Source organism: Protopterus annectens, chromosome 3.part1 (assembly GCF_019279795.1).
Source record: "Protopterus annectens isolate FY-2018-M chromosome 3.part1, PAN1.0, whole genome shotgun sequence".
NCBI lineage: Eukaryota > Metazoa > Chordata > Ceratodontiformes > Protopteridae > Protopterus > Protopterus annectens.
Window position 1 is genome coordinate 83388903 of NC_056732.1, and position 21699 is coordinate 83410601.

The following is a 21699-nucleotide window of genomic DNA, read 5'->3' on the forward strand; positions in this document are numbered from 1 at the left end:
GAGTGGGCAATGTTGTGGCCAGAACCTCTCCAAAGATAAATATACTGTGCAGACCATTCCTTTCATTTAGTGCCAGATTAATGAAGACAAATTTGTACCTGATACCATCCCTGTTGTATTCGGTTACTAACAAGACTTCATACTCTTTCACCTACAGACTGAACTTATCATGCAGTAGAATAGCTAAGCTTCTAGCTGGCCACCATTGCAAAATATATCTTTGCCTGTATTGCATAGGTTACATCTGCTAAAGTTTAGTCAACAGCTGTCTATTATATAAGTACAATTTGCTCACAAGTTTTTTTTTTTTATGTAGCAAAATGTCTATGTCTGTCTGAAATTATCACGTGGTACAAAATTCAGCACTGACCCTTACCTGCTGATGAGAAAGTAACATGTTCCTAAATAAAAAAAACATGTACAGGTCTTATCCAGCTGAAATCAATAGGATCTGGAGCGAATTGCCTATAAATTTAAGTAGGTGCCTGACAAGCAGATATTTAAGCTAGTGCAGTAAATAGAACAGGTACTGCTACATCAAAATTGCCACTGGGTCATAAACTAATACATACCTCTTCTAGCTTACAACTAATTACCTATGAGCTTCCATACATTCCTGTCCTAGCTTACAACTAATTACCTAAGAAGAGCTTCCATCGTTTGCTGCACTCTCTAACTCTGACTGATTTCTAACAATAAGTTAAGTAGTATTCACTAAAAAATTGTTCATTTATTTTAATGTTTATTTAACATATGTTATATCAAGTCAATACGCTTTCACAAAGTATGGACTGAAACACTGGTTTACATCATTTATGTCTGCCACTTAGCATATTCCATGGAAATGTTTCACAAAACTGGACAATGCTCAGGCTTTATACTTCTGAAACCTTGTGCAAGTTTGTTAATTAGCAAATAGTAATTATGAATGAGATGGATTCTAAATCCCACATATTACTTTGAAGCAAAGATATGTTCTGACTACTTCTGAATGATCTTTGTCAATGCATGAATGACTGTTTTAAAGGAATACATCTAAGGACTTGCTTTCTGCATCTTTTGCTGTGGTGATGGTTATTTCTAAATGTCACTTGTCATTACACTAACAGACATACCTGAGTCTACCATCCTCACCTCTCATTATATTCTTTGTTATTTCTGGCTTCTGTGTGGATATTTTACTTTACAGTACGTGCGTGCTGTCCTATAAACGTATTTTGTATCTATTGCATTCACACACAGTTTGATTCTGATATATAACAATATATTCTAGCACTTGCTTTCTGTGACTTTGGCTGAGCTCTTAGCTGAATGTTATTTTACTAATATGTTAATAGATACACTGCATTTTATTATTATTCTCAGTCTGTTCTCATTGTCTTTGGTGTTATTTCTGGCCTCATGGGTCTTGCTCTCCATGGCTTCTTCTTTCTTATCTGCTGCATTTGCACACATCATTTGACTGTTTATCTCACTCTTTCATGTCTCTCACTTTCTTATCATGTAGTTCTCTCACACTCTACTTTGCCAATGTTTTCTGCATTTTCCTCTCGTTTTGCATTTCTGCCATTGTAATTACTGCTGAGAATTTAGATTTGTTTCTGCTATATTAGTCTCTGAAAGATGCTTTTCTGCTTATGCCTTAATCATCTAGAACTGTATGTATGAATTGCTTTTATTTTCACTTATGCCTGTGCTAGACAATTAACAGGTCTCTACTGGGGTTCATTACAATGTACAATATATACCTATATTTTAATTTTCCTTCTGCACCTTTCTAAATTTAAATCTTTCAGACAGCACATTTTACTTTGGCTAGAAGTACTTATTTTACTTTTTTTTTGCATCTGTAAATTTCCTATCTGGGACTGTTGTATTGTCATACATTTAGTAAATAATACGTCCTGCCAACTGTGGCTATGTACTTTCTGCTTATCATCAGTTTATCATCAGTGGAACAGTGGCATAACTGTTACACCTGGTTACCCATTTTTCTGACTGTAAGTCTATGTTATTTGTATCACAGTCACTATCAAAACCTTGCGAATACATACACAATATACAAAGACATTTTTCTTGAAAGCGCTTTCTGCTTTTTTGCTTGCAGAGAGGTATATTTATGTCATGTCGGCATGCTCTCAAACTTTTTTGTCGTTTTGGTCTTGTTTCTGTTAAATGTCAACTGTGAATTATCTGTGTTTTTCTGCTTTTTGTCTTGTTACAGAACATCCTGCCTTCAAGAAAACACATACTTTTGAGTTTATTTTTTAACGAAAAACACAAAACAGACATTCATGTCCTATAGATTATTTAAGCAAACAGTGATATCTGACAGGATGGGCATTACAGGGGAATGATGGACCCTTGAAGGGTCTGTTATCTGCAAATTTTTTTTCCTCACAATCCTTTTCACATAGGTTGAATAGTCACTGAATGATGAAATTTGAATTGGTTATGTAGTACTAGTTCTCCCCAATTCTTGTTTTACAGACATTTCCACACATGCACACATATATATATGTGAATAAATATACAAACGCAGACACACACACTCCCACACTCACAAGGACATGCATATTCACAACAGAGACAGACACACACAGACATGCACACACTCACACTGACACAAGTGGGCACACACACAAACACACACACACACACACACACACACACACACACACACACACGCACACACACTAATCTATCAGTTAGTGCAGACAATTGAGGTTATGAGCTGCTAATGAGCTCCTTCCTCTAGTCCAGGGTTTGACTTTGTTAGCCTACTATGTGATTTTGAGCAAATAACTTAACTAGAATATACTCTGTGGCAATTGGGTAACTAGACTAGTTCCTCGATGGTCTCCTGGACCACATGACTAGTAGTTGCATAGTTATGTAGGAACCTTATGAACTACTCACACATAGGCTTTGAGACAGACACACAGGAAGATGGACATACACATAAATACGTATGTGCACAACTCACATCATAGATGCATAGTCACAACAGAGGCCCCCAACACACAAGATAGACATACACATTTAAACAAACATATTTGCATACACGCGCATGCATGCACACACACACACACACACACACACACACACACACACACACACACACACACACACACATGCACACAAGCACACATACACTCACACATACATGTGCATTCATATACAAAGATGCTCAAGCAGTTTGTATTTTAACATGTTTTTTGTTGTCTAAAATAATTGTTATGTTCTGTTAAAGTATTAAGTAATGGTGGTTAAATGTTTCAGGTTCAAAGCATATAATATGCAAAGCATGTATATGTTTAAAATGTGTTGGTTGTTTCTTCAGCTAATGAGGAAAGAGCAGTAAGAATTATCTTCTCCCTCACGTATTGCACTGAAATGGCTTTTACATCTTAATGAAAACAGTCGTTCCCAATGCAGAGTTAGCAAGTTAATGAAAAATGTATCACAATTTAATGTTGATTTCATGCTGTGAATAGGTCTTCTCATTTTACACCAGGCTTTCCTAGTGCATTAATTCATCCATGTGGAAACCTGAGTTACCACTGCAGTTTCATTATTTTTAAAGCTTATTTTCTAAAACTTAATAAAAATAATTTGTTCTTTAAGACCTTTATTACCACAATGCATGTCATATGTCTCAACCTAAAATCAAAGAGGAACTCCAAAAACAACTTCTACTACCAGCAAGTAAAAATACACCACAGGAGATATGTAAATGCATACAGCAGCGGGGTAGGGGTACAATGTAAAACTAGGCATTGTATAACTAAAGTACTACTCTGAAAGCTATAGCAATCATAACAAAGTAAAATTCACTTTATAAGAGCATACAGCATCCATCAATAGTTAACCATATGTTAATTATGTTGAACTGTTTCAGTAAAATTACTTTTCACTTCAAGTTAAATTCCAGAGTAACTTTGCTATCTTGTATTCTTGTGTAAGTTTTTCACAGCTGACATAACAGTACTCAGTTGGCAGAATATGAATGTTAGAATATACAGCTCTGCTGCAACTTTGTTTTTTCACTGCCCAGAATTTGTGCAGGGCTTCCTTCAGAGTTTACCTTGGAGTGTGGTATCTGCTGTTGCCCATTGTTTAATACTGATGCTGTTTTGAGTTGAAAGGAACAATGTTCGGAGGTGATGGATTTGGGTGCTTCCTGTTTTACAAATGTAAAGCGAATTATATGTTAGGATTAAACTATATGTTGTACTGAGCTTCAAAAATGTAACCACAGTGCATCCCACTGGAAGAAAGCTGTTAAGTAAAGAATTTTACAACTGTGTTGGATCTCAAGCTGGATGCAGGATGTCTGGGCTAGGAAATTCTTTCTATTGTTTTAAGACAGAGATAACTACTAGATTTTACATGTAAAGTATCCTTCATTGCTGTAGCTTCCTGGCAGGTACAAGATTACAAAGATATGTTAATTTTGAGTTTTTTGAGCCTAGGAAACTTCAGCAGAGGTGTCAAGAATGATGTCATCTGAAATGACTCCGCAGTACTATGTATTATCAATTTAAGGGCTATTTCAGAAAGAAAGAATAGCATTTTGTATCTTGTCTTGGATCTAGTAAGAACATCCACTCACCAGCACTTGTTTGCTCTGTAGTAGTAGTATTTAGAGCAGTGATTTCTCTTAAAGATAGATAGAAATAGTAAGATTAGACTAGCTGTCTTCTATATTTATGCCCGACTGTACAATATTGTTTTAAAGTATTTCCTGTGATTTCTGAACTCTGTAATGTCATTGTGGTGAAGTAATAAGTATTTTTTTGTGTTTTTTATTATTTATTATTAAATATTTTTAAACCTTTCAACTGTGGCTGTTTTGTGTAGAGATAATTTAAGCTCTAGAATACTTGCATGTATTTGGTGATACTGTACAAAACCACTCCAATAGCCTTGCAGTTTGTCACACTTACTAATTGGATAATAATAATAACCTTACACAGTGGAACTGGTCACCCTTTGGAAAGGCCCTTTTTAGTAGCTGATAAGAGTAGTTGGTGGCAGTGATTACTAACCTATAGCCTGGGAAGGAGGGGCATAGCTGGAGAATCTGTGCCAGCCTTCCCCAGGAGTGTCTGTGTGTTTGTATACAAACCAAATCTCAAAGTGTATATGTGTCAGCTACTTGGGCAGGGGCACAAAGCACTGGTTGGACAGAGAGGGTACTGGAGGTTTTGGCTTGACTACTCAGCTGAGATCTGAAACCTATAGCTGTGCCAGTGGGAAGTCTTATTAGGGATCTGGAGAGAAAGGGAGAAACCAGCTCCAGACTGACTGTGATCTCTGTGTGCGCTTCAGGGAAATTGTACTTTACTGTGTGTGTACTTGTTATCCTCCCAATGTGGATGCCCCTCACCGGTGCTAGTGGTGAGGATTGAGGTCCTCGATTACTGGGCCATTGCACGGGTGTAACACCTTCTATACTATTTTCAATCCAATATTTTTTTTTCAGAAATACAGAGAAATCATGTGCCGCCTAACCATATTCTCTGACACTAATCTGCCAGCACTCCTCTATTCCGAAATGTTGGTCTTTGGAACTGTATGAGAAAATCCAAACCATGGCCAAAAAGTGGCTTCCTTGGGGCTAAAAATATTTTCCTGTTTGCAGAAAACAAATGGAATTAAAATAAAAAAACAGATAAGGCTATTTGTTGCATGTTCAAATTAATAATAATAATAATAATAATAATAATTTCACTGCAGTATGAAAGATATTGATTGATATCTTGCTGTGTGAGTATTTGGCTGGGGAAACTTATAACCTCATTTTCATTGAAATAGTGTCCAAGAAGAAGTACTTTGCTAATATGCTGTTTTTTATAAAAAGGCAGTGTGAAATTATATTCTCACAAAACCCTTCAACATACTGCTTCTTTTCTGAAATGTAAAGCCTCCAACGTCACCACTGCAAGGAAATTTGTCCTCTACATTGATTTACTTAATATAGTTAGTTCTGAGGTCACTTTCCTTGAAAAAAAAAAAAAGATTTCTCCTATATCCATTTTGCATATTTGTTCCTTGAACAGCTGTAATGTTCTCACTGGGAAACATGCAGTACCTGATCACTTAGCCTTTAGCGTAATTTATTTCAGAAAAATGAAATAAATGCATTCATTACTGATGTTCATGTGTTCTGCTATGTTTCATTATTCCACGTCATACTAATAACTGAACACAAATAGAACGTAGTTAATAACTTCTGGTAGGTGCCATAGCAGGCAATACCTGTAGCCATGAGTACTAGCAGCAGGTTTAAAAGTGAAGAAGAGAATCCTTGTGAATTCATTTAGTACAACTGAGATTAATCTATTATCATTTTAACAGACCTTAGTAAAACCTGATGCTTAACATTAGCACCTGGTCTGCTTTGGTGTCTACACTGGCTACAGATTAAGGGCCCGATTACAAAAGAGTTGCTCTCAGTGTAAGTCTGCTATGATACTGAAGGACCTGCTTTCAGTGAAAGTGACTTACTTTAGTGTAAGGGATTTCTATAAACAGGCTTACTATGGGGACCAGATTCCCAAACATCTGCTCTCAGTCTGTTCTCAGTGTTAGTGGTCACTTACACTGACAGCAAGTCTTTTGGAATCGAGGCGTATATATGACAACATATACATCAAATTAAGACATTCTGTTACTACATTCAATTAAACTTACTATTTCTGTCTTTAACATATTAAAATATGTTTGTAACTGAAAAATATATAAGCTGTTTAATGTAAATTTTATGACTGTTGTGAAGGAATTGTAACTGTTTACAGAAAAAAAACATACACATGCACAAATGTAAATACTTGCCATGAGAAGATGTATCAGTAATAATTATTTTCACACAAAGACTGTCTGCCCCTACCCACTCCACTCCCTCTGAAAATGTTAATATGTGACAGGATATTTATGTAATGTCTGGCTGTCATTAGGTTTAATAGATAATGAGCACATTTGTGCAATTCCTCTGTGTTTCTCTCTATTTCTCTGTTTCTGCACAGTCATGCACAAGCATACAGAGACAGTCACTCACACACACACACACACACACACACACACACACACACACACACACACACACACACACACACACAAACACACACATACATGAATTTATGCATGTATGCACACACTCTGATGGATAAGCATGTGCAGACACACACATACACAAATACATAGAGATGCAAAGTGACACATAGATACACACAAACAGAAACACAACCCACCAGACTGATGCTCATTTGCTTTGACACATAGATTGCCTTCCCATGGCCAAAACTAGTCACTTTTTTCTAGGTGGATTTCCGTGTTTAACTCTTTATCATGGGAATGAAATAATGCCCTCTGTACTGTATTCCAGCAGTGACTTCCTGTCTACCCTCAACATAAATGCTTCCTGATAGGAAAATAATGTTTTCTGATGAGAAGACCTCAGATATTTGACTGCAACCAAGTGAAAGTCATTCACTGAAACACACAGACGCACGTGCACAGACACACACACACACACACACACACACACACACACACACACACACACACACACACACACACACACAACCTTGGAAAGTCATTTCAGTGATTATTGCTTTCATATACAGGCTGCTTTTCTATCTCATAAACAAACACATTTATTTAGGCACACTTCTTGTGTCCGACTGTGATCAAGTGTAATAAATACAATCACAGAAATACAGCCTCTCTCTCTCTTTCATTTTTCTCACTATATCAGTCTGTCTCTGTGTTATCCTACCCACGCACATGTTGCATAAGACAAGCTAGTGCAACAATCAGCTGCTTTCACACATAGGCCCCCCAAACAAATAGGTGAATAGGTGCACTGTTCATTTTTTACTTTAAGCCAATAAAATTCTTGCCAAAAAAAATCAGTTTTATCTTTTTCTCTGAATCTCACACTCTCTCTTACACACACGCACACATATGTACAGAGAGCACATGCACAAATGCTTATACTGCCTCTGATAATCAAATTGTTGATCACTTGCTTTCATACACAAACCACCTGCTTAACACCTTAAAATGCACATTTTATTATTAGCTGCAGTTTTATGTTTCCTTGTCATCAAGTAAATTAATAATGCTTACAATAATGTGTTTTAACTTGTTTGTCTTTTGTACAAAGTTCTTCTTTGACATATCATGGCAATGACTACTTATTTGTGATTAAGTGATTGCAAGCTTTATTGCTTTTGATTATTAGTAGCCTGGTCTCTGTCTGACCTTTCACCTGTTCTCAAACTACGTCTACATCTCCCTTTCTGGTATTTGCATACCTCCTTTTGTCCCTTCTCTTTCAACTATTTATATAAAAGTTTAGTGGTGCAGAAAGCCTCAGGTGAAAATTCATTTCTAGTATGGATTTTCTGTTTGTATTATTCATTCACAACCAAGTTTGCCTTGTCTTTAGCTTCCATGCTGATATTGCAGTTTGTTTTCCTGGTAAACAGAATAATTTTATATCTCACCTTAAACTTTCCAACAATTCTGTCTTCATAGGAACTGCTGTCTTCATCACTGGCTTTCCCTCTAAATAGTTCAAATGTTTTCACCCAATCATCAAAATTATTGAATTCAGCTTCCAGTTCCTTGTCATAAATCTACAATAAACATGAAACAATCTTATATAAACATATAACTTGAATAAAAAAATAAATCACATTCATTTGAGACCTGCCATTATATAGCTATAGAAATATTGCTTGTGGGACAAATCAAATCAGATTCTCTTTTTAATTACACTGTATTAAAAATAAATATGCATACAGATAAACTGAATTCTGGGATTGCAGATACTGGCAAAATGCTAAATGGATGGGTTACTTTAAAACAAATATATTATTATGCCTGAAGAAGAATATAAACTGCTATGCTTGCCACAAATTATTAGTCATATTGGATTGTCTTATGGCTACTTCTTAACTTCCTAAATTATGCTTTTATATTAATGTCTATACTGTTGTGTCTGGCATCTCCTTTATACAATAATTCCTTGAGAAGCTAAAAGTATTAACAATTAGAACTTTTTTGATTAAGTGCAAATAGTTTAAAATTATAAGCAAGAACAGAGTCTATTTGATTCAATCACAATGGTGAAATAATACCCAGCCAATGTTGTTCAAGGCACACATATTGGTATTTCCAAGTCTTAATCTTCATAAGACTTTTAGTATAATATGTGAACTTACTGACATGCTTGATTTGGTGGAGTATAATATATATTTGTGTTTTCTGAGAGGTAATATAAATATTGATACAGTGCTCTGAGATAATGTAAGCAATTCTTCTGCTTGTTAGACAGTGCCACCGTGTGCTTCTCAGCATCTCTTTCTCTCTCATCCTAAGTATCTTTATTCATTCTTGTTTAATTTGTGGCCATCAGATATGATTATTATACAGTTTCATTCCTTGATAATAGACTTTAGCCTATAAACTCAATCCTCTATCAGAGGCTGCAATTTTGATTGCACACAGGGTATTCTTTAACAAAGCAGAGTTCTACAAATCTCAGCCCAGCTCATAAATATTCTCCAACATGAATCCATATCCTGACACATCAGTGTGAGTGGTTCATACCTGGTTTAAGTATGTTCAGCTTTTCCAAGTCTAGGTGGCCAGTTTTAGCATTTAAAAATGGAACAGCCTGCTGTTTTTTTCAAAGAATAGAGGATATTTATTTATTTATTTTATTTATTTAACATTTGTTGACCGGGCTAGTCTAGCTGGATATATGTCCATTTTCAGTAGAGGCCCGGGGAGAAAAGCTCCACAAAGAACAGTCAATTTAAAACAAATCAAAGTTTTTGGGCATGTATAGACAAAAATGCATAGATAATAGTTTACAAGTGACAACAATACAGCAAAAAATAAAAAGAAAAAAAAACACAAACTTTTTTTTTTTTTTTTTTTTAGGAAAGTACAAGGAGTAGGGAGGGGAGAAATAGTAGAAGAAAAGACACAAGGAAAGTGGGGAGAGAGATGCAGAGAGGTTTGGAAAAAGTAAGGTAGAAAGAAGTAATATCTAATATGAGGAGCTTGGAGAAGGTAGTTCATAATAAGATTTTAAGTGACCTAAGGAATGAGAAGAAAGTAAGGAGGATGTGCTTAGGAAGCGAGAGATAGTGATAAAAAGGAGGAGAGATTTTAGAAATAGTGATAAAAAGGAGGAGAGATTTTAGTCTGGGTTGCTGCATGGGAAGAGCCAGTGGTTAGTGAGATGAAGAGTGAGGAAGAGGAGATCATAGTGAGGTCCTTAGGAAGAAGGTTCCAACTTTTCCCCACTGTGTAGGAGAAAAGTGAGTCACCTGCTTTGTTATTAGATTTGTGTATGGATACTAAAAGTTTGTGTGAAAAGCGAAGGTTAGAAAGATTTTTATAGGGACTAATAAGTTTGGTAAGGATAGGAGTTTTTTCAGGGAAGTACAGGCTTTGTTTGGGCGATTATAAGTTGCTGAGATAAAAGCTGATTATCAAGTTCAAGCCAGCCAAGTTGTTTTAAATTTAGGCAATGGTGAGATCTAAAAGGGGAGCTGGTAGCAAATCTGGCTATATTATTGTAGGTGGTAGTTAATTTGTTCAGGTTAGTTTTAGATAGGTTTGTGAATAAAGGTGATGCATACAGGAGAGTAGAGATAAGATGTGAGTGGGCAATGGTAATTCTGGCTGTAGGAGTAAGGAAAGGCTTGATTTTGTAGAGGGAGCCAAGCTTTTTGTTAGTAGATTTAATAGTGGTATTAATATAAGTGTCATAGTTTAGGCAATGATCGATAGTAACACCTAAAAGTTTGGTTGTTGTGTCAGGAGATACGACTGTGCCGTTTTTAGATATGATGGAGAAGTGGAGTGGTGGAGATTTTTGTGTGGGTGTGAACAACAAAAGTTTAGTTTTTTTAGGGTTAAGGAGGAGACATCACTGTAAAAACCACTCTTCCACAAGCTGAAATACATTTTGGGTGAGAGATTGAAGTTCAGATGGGTTAGAGGCTGAGGAGACTAAGGTGGAGTCATTTGCATACTGAATGGTTACGGCTTGGGGGATGCTAGAAGCAAGATCATTGATAAATATGGAAAATAAAAGGGGACCTAAGATAGATCCTTGGGGGACTCCAAGGGAGACAGGAAGAGGGGAGGATAGAGTGTTTTCCCAGAGGACTGCCTGTTTTCGATTGTCTAGGTAAGACTTAAACCATTGTAGTGCCACAGCGTCAAGTGAGAGTGATTTCAGAAGATTCAAGAGTATTTGATGATTAACCATGTCAAATGCTTTGGAGAGATCTATAAAGACAGCAGAAGAGAGGATATTATTGTCGCGGTTTTTATTTATGTGATCAGTAAAGGAAAGAAGGGCAGTAGTAGTGCTATGGGAGGGACGAAATCCATGCTGGGAGGGAGCTAGTAGTCCATTAAGAAGGAGGTGGTCGAGCATTTGTTGGTGAATACATTTTTCCATGATTTTAGCTAAGGGAGAAAGTAGGGCAATTGGATGGCAGTTTAAAAGTTCTGAGGAGGTTCCACCCTTATGAAGGAGAATAATATGGGAGATCTTCCAGATGGAAGGGATAGTGCCTTCTTTTATGGTTCTGTTTATAAGAATAGAGACAGGGTAGGCGATTGCTTTGGCTGCAGTTTGTAGATATAAGTCAGCAGAGGGGGTTGAGGGTTTGAGTTTTAGAAGGAGGGTACTGATGAGGGATGTAGAGACAGGTTGTAGATGGAAAGTGGGAGGAGTTGGAAAGGAGCAGAGTGGTGAAAGAGATGCCATGGGAGGAAGGGAGTTAGCAAGTGACTGGATAGCTCCAGTAAAGGAGTTGTTAAAGGAGTCAGCTATCTGTTTAGGAGTGTTTTCAGTAGTAGTGGCAGGGGTGGGTGTCTTAGTTGTGCCAGGGTGAAGTAAAGTATTGATACCTGTCCAGAATTTCTTAGGGTTTTGGTGGTTATTTTGTTGGAGGTGAAGGAAAAAGTTTTTTTTTGTCAAGTTGTACAGATGATTTAGTGGAGTTTCTAAGCTGTTTAAATTTAGTGTGATCAGAAGAGTCTTTAGAAGCACGCCATTTTGACCAGAGTTTGTTTTTTAGCAACATTTTGTGCTTAGTTTCTTTTGTAAGCCAGGGTGCAATTTTTGCTCTATTTTTAAGGGTACAGATAGGGGCATGGAGGTTAAGAATTTTAAGGAATTTTGAATTAAAGTAGGCTACTGCTTCATCAAGTTGTAGGTATTTTAGGGGTGACTAGTTACAGAGTCTAAGTTCGTTTTGGAAGCATTCAGGGTTAAAGTTTTTGTTGGAGCGTATGGTTTTGAGACTTGTAGGTCTAACTATATTGGACTTATGTCGAAGTAAGTAAGTTAGAAAGTGATCACTCATATCTTCTGGGAGGGTGCCTACTGAGTAGAATGTGGGGGAGGTATTTATTAGAATCCAGTCAAGGATGGATTCTTTTTTGGTGGGTTTGTGGATGCGAGTGGGTGAGGAGACAATTTGAGTAAAGCCATGCAGGTTAATGTAGTTATAAGGGGTATTGGCATTACAGGTATTCCAGTCAATGTTAAAGTCGCCAAGTACTATGGTTTCTTGTGGATATGAAGTGGATAGCCAGCTAAGGATATTTTCAAGGAGGTTGATGTTGTTGCCAGGTGGAATGTAAGAGCACAGAATATAAATCGCATTGCTAGTATTTAATTGGAGCTTAGAAAAGAGAATTTCAGAGTTAGTGTCAGATGGGAGACAAGAATTTAATGGAGTGAGTTGGAGACCTGTTTTATACAGTAAGGCTATACCCCCTCCTTTTTTGCTAGGGCGATCTACTCTTAGAATATTATACCCAGGAGGGGTGATATCACAGTCCTGGACATGGGGTTTTAACCAAGTCTCTGTGAGACATAATAGATCAAAGTTGTGAAATTGCAGTAGGGCATGAAACTCTGTTATTTTATTGTTAATACTTCGTATATTTAAGTGAGCTAGTAAAAGGGAGTTAGAGGAGAGGCTAGGGTTGTACTGGGATGAGGAATAAGACATAGGTGTGAGGATAGGAGAGGTAGTGGTAGGGCCTGGGTTGGGATGAATGTCACCATCTAAAAGGAGGTGACTGTGAGATCTGTGAATGTGAATTGGTACAAAATATGAAGCGATTTGTTGTTTTTTCTGTCGTTCTTTTTCCAGTGTCTCAGGAAAAATAGTTATACACAATACAGTTTACTCAGCAGTTTGGACAAAATAAATGTAAACATTTAGAAGAATGGAGACACAAAATTGTTTTTCATATTTAATAGCACAGCTTCAGTTGAATATGATCTTGCATCAATGGCACCACACGTGAACATTTTTTTGTATATCTACAGTGGGAAGACAGAAGTTCTGTTAACAGCTTAACAGCTTTCCATTGGATATCTGTATAAACATGCATGTACCTTTAAGAATGCTTTGTACCCAAATGCATACAGTGCATAGTTTACTTTGAAGAAGAGGAATATAATTTTATCAAAACATTAAAATACAGCTATTTTTGATGAAATTACTAATTATAAATGATTATGGCATGCAAAATTGAGAAAAACATTTCTGGACAAATGGTGATATGGTAGTTAAGAATTCTCTCTCACAGTTCTAGGTTTAAGAGTTCATTTCTGACTTACCATCACTATATGTGTACAGGTTATATGTTCCCTTGTGTCCCCATAGGTATTTAGGCATTCTGGTTTGTTTCATTCCTCCAGAAAACCTATTTTGATTGGTTCTTCTAGAAATAGTATGTTTATATGTTATTTAACCTTATCTCTATTAACCAGGTGATTGTTAAAAGAGCTCCATAAAGAATCATTTCACATACTTAGCAAACTGATAAAATATGTTCATAAAAGTACGCTAGATGCAAACCAGGGATCAGTCCTATGTTGATTTGTTTATCTTGCATAGAGAAATCTAAAAAAGAATTTAGCATCTTTTCAGGTGATTTACAGTCACTGACCAGCACAGTGGCATTGGAAAGAGATAAAGCCCTAACTACATGTGGCTCAAGTTAAATTAAAATCTTGGGTATCTGAAACTGCTGGTGGAGTGGATGGGCATGCCATAATTGGGAGAAGACTCCCTGCTGGCATGGGTGTTTCATTCTTCAAGCCCAGGTGAAGCCCAGAACTTTGAATGATGTCATATCCCAGCCAATTCCACCTTGGCAAATGCAAATATTTACTTCTGTTCATTAATGTCACAGACGTAATTATCGTGAAACAATTCATATAAAGATTCTCTCTGGCTGCACTTACATATTGTATTACTGCTTTACTCCAAATTCTCCTTAAGCATAACTAAGAGCCACTGAATGGCAAGGTTCAGTCCTCTGATCAATCCTCTTTACATTTACTTCTTGTAAGACAAAGCTAATGTTATGTGTTTATGGCTGGCCAAAGTTGCAGATGGTTGTAAACTTGGTGCCATCATAATATCTCCAGAATTCACCAAGATCCTCCAAGAGGGCCTTTCCCAAACAAACATCTAGTATTAAAAGCAGTACCAAAACCAGAATGCCAAAAAAACTGTATAATAGTGTCCTTCAGAAAGTATTATGCCCCCTGCAACTATCACATCAACAACAGGCCCTAGAACGTTGATCCATTAGTTAGGAACCTGGGAACCTGTGACAATGGACTGCCCTTTAATCACCATGTATCCACTATTGTGAGTAAGACCTCCTTCTCTGTGCAGCTTAGTATGGTTATGGTGTCCAAGTCCAGGAATGTGATTATTCCACTGTCTTCAGCACTTAATAGGCCAATCATTGAGTATAATACGGCCTTCATTATGCACCCATGCAAACAACTGACACAAATAGAATTACCACAACACTTTCTCAGCAAGAAAATCAAGGGCCTAAATAATAAAAGCTACACTGATCTTCTCAAAGCGCTGTCCCTCTTCCTGGTTTCTTAAAGGTTATTGCAGGTTGATTTCTGCTGCACTTGTGGAGCTTCAGCCTACTCCCAACTTTTCAGAACTACTGGTCATCCAGAATTCCAACTGTGGCATAAATATTCACTCAAGGGATCTTAATTTCTTCTGCAACATAAACTGACCATGTTGCAGGGATAGATATGTATTACAGACAATAACACTTCTCTGGAATAATCTTCCTCAATATACAAAGCAAGGTATGTCACTTACTCTGTGTGTGTGTCTTTCGGCTTTTTCCGGTTAGGGGTCGCCACAGTGGAACTCCGGTCCGATAATGATTGGTAGTTGATTTTTACGTGCCGAGTTACCAGCCCTGACACACAACCTTCAACGAAGGTATGCCGATTCACACATGTCTCCATGCAGAAGACGCTCTAGCTGATAATCGAACCGGACAGCATCTTACTGTGAGGCGACAACGCTACTCTATTCAAGTGTAATATGGACCAGTAGATGGGACAATGCAAATTCAACCCTGGTGTGGCACATCTGTCCCTTAAGGATAGCGGTAACATGTAAATGTCTGGGCTTTGAGCTACTCAAAAATACAAGGACTTTGGATTATTTGTTCTTAAAATGCAAAGGTTATGTAACATTTAATCAAAGCTATTTTGACTGAACTATATATGGTCAAAAAATGATTGCAAATATAATTGACTGAAAAGCCATTTCACTGAAAACTGTTGAAATTTAGAGATGGTATTTATGGCATAATTTTATTCATGGGAGTTATTAGGGTTTTAGTTTAGAAGATTTTGTGTGGATTGGTAATGCCTGCCATTGGGTTGCACACCCAAATTTATTGACATTAGTGTTTTCATGCCAGCACTGATTTCCAATGTTTGGTATTTTCCTTTTCTCCATGCATGTGTGACTGTGGAGTAAGAATATATAATTAAGGGGAGGGGGGGGGTGCAGGAGTCTTGCCCTACTTCAAAACAGCATTTTTTGGCATATATATATATATATATATATATATATATATATATATATATATATATATATATATATATATACACACACACACATACACACTCACAGACACGTGTATGTTCAAAACATTAAACATTAAAAAAAGTTTAAAATGTGGACCAAACAAATGGTCAAAACACACACACACACACACACACACACACACACACACACACAAAACTAAAAACAATTGTTTTTCGTGGGGACAAAACCCATTGTGGCCCCCACATCCCCTACTAATTAAATTTACCAACTCCAAGATTGCATAAAAGGGGAGAAAGGGAAAACTCCTTTTCATCACTTTTGTACAATCTCAGTCTTTAACAATCAACACCCAGCAACATTCCATTCGATCAAAAGCAAATCATCATAAAAAGATGACAAACTGCTTCATGATCAATGAAAGGATGACTCTGAAGAGGAACTTCAGCAAGTGATAAGGAACTTGAATGCAAAACTGAAGACACATTGCTACTCAGTGCTAGAAGTTTAAATCTTAGAATGCACTCCCTCAAGGCACTCCTTAAAATGGAGAACATCAATATCTGTGCAGTGACTGAGACCTGGTTCAAGGCTCCAGAGTGCACCCCTGCATTACCAGGCTAACACTCATACCACACTTTTCAGCCATCTAACCTGGATCGGAACACCAAATGTGGAGGTGTCTCCATATTTATAAAAGGATATCCACACCTTCAGGCTAGTTGCTTAGCGTAATGCACCCGAGGTTATACAAGTGCAACTAATTCTGGGCAAAACTGTAGTCCAGATTGTAGCTTGCTACAGATCCCCCCATGCTCCAAGATTCCCATGCTTCTTTTATTGATATACTGGAAAATATTAGGATTCAACCAAACACCCTAATAATGGGTGATTTCAACTACCCCATCATTAACTACTCATGTACCAACTTCTTCACTCAATGCGTTCTAGCATTCATAAATTCCAATGCAATAGATCAACTTATCCACACCCCCAAAAGGGGCAACAATATCCTAGATCTAGTCATTACCAATATGAGTGACTGGTGTTCCACACCTGAAGTCAACTCCTGGTTGACCATAAGCTAATCACCCTAGATATCCACATCCCACCCCTAATTAAGGAAACCATGGTAAAAAATTTCTCCAAAGCCAACTTCATGCTTCTTAAGACAGAAGTGGCGAACTTCATGACACCCATGCAGATGGACAGTACAGATACAACTGCTGAATCCTACACAAATGCACTCTATAAGCACTTACACGAGTGCATGGGTCATGCTATCCCAAACAGAACCAAGATGCTATCCTCCAAAAAAAGGAAGGCAATCTGGTGGTCCCCTGCCATAAACAAACTCTACAACAGAAGGAAGAAACTGTTGCAAAAGAGAGTAAAATCCCATGAGCGGAGGAGCTCCCTGGTCAGCCTCAGTAAGAAGCTAAGATCCCTTATAAGATCCTCCAAAGCTAGATACAAAAACAAAATTGCCACTGATTCTAAGGACAACCACAAAGCATTCTATAGCTATGTCAGGAATCTCAATGGCAACACCCAGATCTGCTCTGAGTTACAGCACAACGGCATGAAAATTACAGAACCAACTGATATTGCCAACATTATAGGTTCAGTGCTAACTTTACCCCCCCCCCCACCTCTAAAAGGCCCATATCTATACAGGAAGAATGCAGAGTCCCTGTAATCACAACTATGCAGGTAAAAGCTGCACTCTCTAAAGCCAAAAACACAGCATCCATGGGACCGGATAACATCCCAGGCTGCGTTTTACATGAACTTCAGAACGAACTGGCTCCCCACCTAAGCACCATGTTCAATCATAGCCTCACATCAGGCTTTGTGCCCACTGAATGGTGCACAGCAACAGCTGTCCACTCCACAAAGGGAGAGCCACCACTGATCCCGGGAACTATCGCCTTATTAGCCTGATGAGCCTAGTCTGTAAGACCATGGAACGTATCATCATGGAACTCATAAACAAAGGCATTGGTAACCTCCAAACTCTGGATGCCACCCAGTTCATGTTTGTGAAAGGCAGATCATTCCTCCTGAACCTGATCAACTTCTTTGAGGCAGTCACCAAAGTTGTGAACAAGGGTAAGATGGTTCACACAGCCTATCTTGACCTCACCAAGACTTTTGACACCATCACCTATTCTGGATTTATAGATAAACTCACTAAACTATGTATAAATTCTTATGTCACAAGATGGGTTGCCAACTGGCTCACTGACAGAACCCACACTATAAAAGTTGCAGACTCCAAATCTGACTTCAAACCAGTGACAAGTGGAGTACCACAGGGTTCAGTCCTGGGACCTCTCCTGTTTGCTATCTACTTCTCTGAAGTACAGGCTAACACAGAAGGCCTTTGGCTAATGAAGTTCGCAGATGACTGCAAACTAGGAGCCATAGTTGAGTCCCCAATTGATGTGGACATCCTACAGAAGGGCCTCACTGAGACAGATGCCTGGTGTCAGAGCCATGGCCTCAAGCTGAATATCAAAAAGTGCATTGTCATCCCCTTTGGTAAAAACTCTGTACCCATGAACTACCACATAGGCAGCTGTCTACTTAATTCCGAATTAAGTGTGATAAGAGACCTTGGGACCCAGGTGGACAGTAATCTCTCCTTTGATAATCACATCGCCACAGTAGTCAGGAAATCCTTCTACATGGCACACCACATCACAAAAGGGGTCTCATCCAGGAAAAAAGAGGTCATTGTTCCCCTCTACTCGACACTCATTAGACCCATTATGAAGTCCAACGCCCCTTTTGAAATCTACCTCACAAGACATCTGCAGCAGCTGGAAAGGTCACAGATGTACCTCACAAAGAGGATTACTGGCCTCAAACAGATGCCCTACACTGACTGTCTCAAAAAACTCCAGTTTTACTCCGTAGCATATCGCTTGCTCCGAGGTGATCTCTGACTAACATATAAAGCAATGTCAAACTCAGAGCTGGTGGACATGCTGCACCTAAAGAAATCCCAATCCCTTCGAACTACACCCTCTAGGGACCTAAACCTTGTCACCACAATAAACAGGACATGCTGGAGGGATAGATTCCTGTCCCAGAGACTTCCCATACTCTGGAATAAGCTACCCATCTATGTCAAGCAAAGTTCCTCATTAGCACTCTTCAAGAAAAATCTTGATGAGTGGATGGGAAATAGGAAATACACTCCGGGAATCACTTCTGTGGCTCTGCTCGACAGGGGCACAAGAAAATAACTTTCTTGGGTGGTGCAAGCCAGGGAACCTTGTTGGCTAGGCTTAAATAGGCCCTTGGGCCAATAGCCTAGTACCTACCTATGAACCTATGGATGATACTAAAGTGCAGGCAAGACATCTGTCCTGACAACAAATGGAGGAAATTAGAAGAAGCTGAAAAAATTAGATAAAAGGGAAAACAATGAAAGCAATTATCATTTTCAAGTATCTGTGAGGAAAGGTTGAGGAGAAAGTCTGTATGAAGAGGTTAAACCTAGAATTAAAGATATAGTAGTCAAATGGCACAAAATGTCAGGGGTACTGTATGACAGAAGAATGCCAGTGAAGATGAAAAATAATGTGTAAAAACAATAGCATGATCAGTGCTTCTGTATGGCAGAAATACCTGGACTGTTAAGCCAGAGAAGTAGAGGCATCTTGAGGTGATAGAGATTAAATGACTCATATGGGTGGTAGCATTCACACTGTGGTAGAAAATGCACATCAAACCAGAAGGTGAACTAGCCGGCTAGGGAATGTCAAGGAGAACATATTACTGGGTTTGGTCACATGTGGAGGCAAGCATAAGATGAGCTGATGAAGTAGATTTGGGAGAGACAGGAAGTCAGTAAGAGGAAATGAGGATATCTACTCAAGAGATTGATGGGCTGCATGAGATAAGGCCTGTGACGTTCGGGCATGACCATGTAAGAAGGTAGGAGTGTGTAGCTGAATTGAAGGAGATTGTGACAGTTGTAGTGAAACTCTAATCTCATGTAGAAAAATGGGAAAATGACTGTTAATGGTGATGATGATGATGATTTTACTGCAAATAATATATGCGTCTGAATGCCTTATGTTCACTATAAACCCAACATTACATCAGAATATTACCTAGATAAGTTAATTACCTTCAATAATATTGTATGCTTGCATATTGTTTTCTTCTAACACTAAGTTATTGTTCATCACAGTCACAGCAGTGGTCCAGTCCAGCTATAAGACTATGATCATAGTTCTTCATTGATATGTATTTTTTCGACTCCACAGTCCTACTAACATCAAGATATAACAGATGAATTTATTTATTTTTGTTTTTGTCAACTGCCACCCAAAACTAATAGCTGTAAACCTTTATCAAATTGAACCATTCATTCCTACCTGGAGGGTAACAGACAAATTCAGAACCAAGCCAGACAAGATTCATATGAACCAATTGTTTTCAGCCTTGGCTAGAGCTCAGTCTGATCACTCATCTGAGAAAGTCTTGGGTGATTTGGGAGTAGTCCAGCATGTGGGTCAAATGAGTCTACTCTCTCTAGAATGGTCTAAGCCTATTCCTGCAATAGGCAGTACCTGCGCTAGTGCTGATGCCCTAGGGAAACCTGAAGCTGGCCTATACCTACTCAAGAAATGTATTCTGTGGCTTTGCAGCTTGATCTAACAAACCCCTTGTAGATGTGTCCTTATATTCTCCAACTTAACCAACAGTGGCCACACTGGGGCTAGCCACCTCCCTTCCAACGGCAGATGCATCCCTAGCTATTCAGATCCATCATCCATTCTACCTGTATTTATTTCCTGGTGCCAGTTTGAACTATTACTCATACTTGACTTGACATTTAACTTCCAAAGAGATTAACTATGTTGCAAGGAATAACATCAAACTATTTCTACTGAATTTTGTACATTTCCACTGTCTGCCTCTGGTTTGTCTCATGAATAAAATGTGTCCAGCTGGATATGCTGCCTCCTAGTGAGCTCGCACTAGAATCCGTGTGTGTATCTGTGTGCAGACTCTGATATACTGAACTTAAAGACTGGATAGTGCTCAAACTCCAACAAGGAATGAATGCTTGGCTGTTAGAAAATAGGATGTCAGCAGCAGGAGCAAAATAATATGCAATACAGCTACCAGAGACTGCTGAAGTGCTTATTAATTCACAGCAAACATCTTGTCTTTACATTTTAACTGGTTATTCAGTGGTAAACATGAACTCAACCATCACAGATTACACAGTTAGGAGCATTGGTGCATATAGGGTAGATTACCTTCATGATATGAAATGACATATCTGGAACTGAACAGAAGAAATGTATACCTGGCATTTACCTGAAATGAATTGGTCCTTGCTATTTTGAAACTATGCAAAAAAGCATTTACTGCACATCTTGAAAAAGTCATAAGTAATATTGCTGAGTTTTATATTTGCAGGCTCAGCAGTCGTCTTCAAAAGGTGGGCATTGTTTCATATTTCAAGTTTGCTTTTTTGTGCATTTTAGTTAGGAGTACAAGTTATTGCTATCTAAACAATTTCCAACACTGTTTGTAGACTGTTGCTGCTGTGTATAGTACTGTTGATGGACAATTTTGTAAGAGCAGCTACTGCACTCAGTTCAGCTAAAATCAAGGCAGAAGTGCCAGAGTTTTCAGTGGGAGAACACTCAGTCCCACAGAAAATAATATTAGTTGTAACAGAAGGATTTTCCAGAAACTAAACCCAATCCTCTTGGTC

The 21699-nt window shown here is 38.1% G+C and overlaps 1 protein-coding gene across 2 annotated transcripts in view; it reads right to left on the reverse strand.

Moving 5' to 3' along the window:
- The window catches only part of LOC122798011 (fer-1-like protein 6), a 1810759-nt gene that overhangs the window by 427164 nt on the left and 1361896 nt on the right, over positions 1–21699 (reverse strand). For both annotated transcript variants that reach the window (XM_044066595.1, XM_044066597.1), the window contains exon 30: positions 8517–8648. In XM_044066595.1, coding sequence (XP_043922530.1) covers positions 8517–8648 — 132 coding nt within the window. The remainder of the gene's footprint in view (positions 1–8516; positions 8649–21699) is intronic.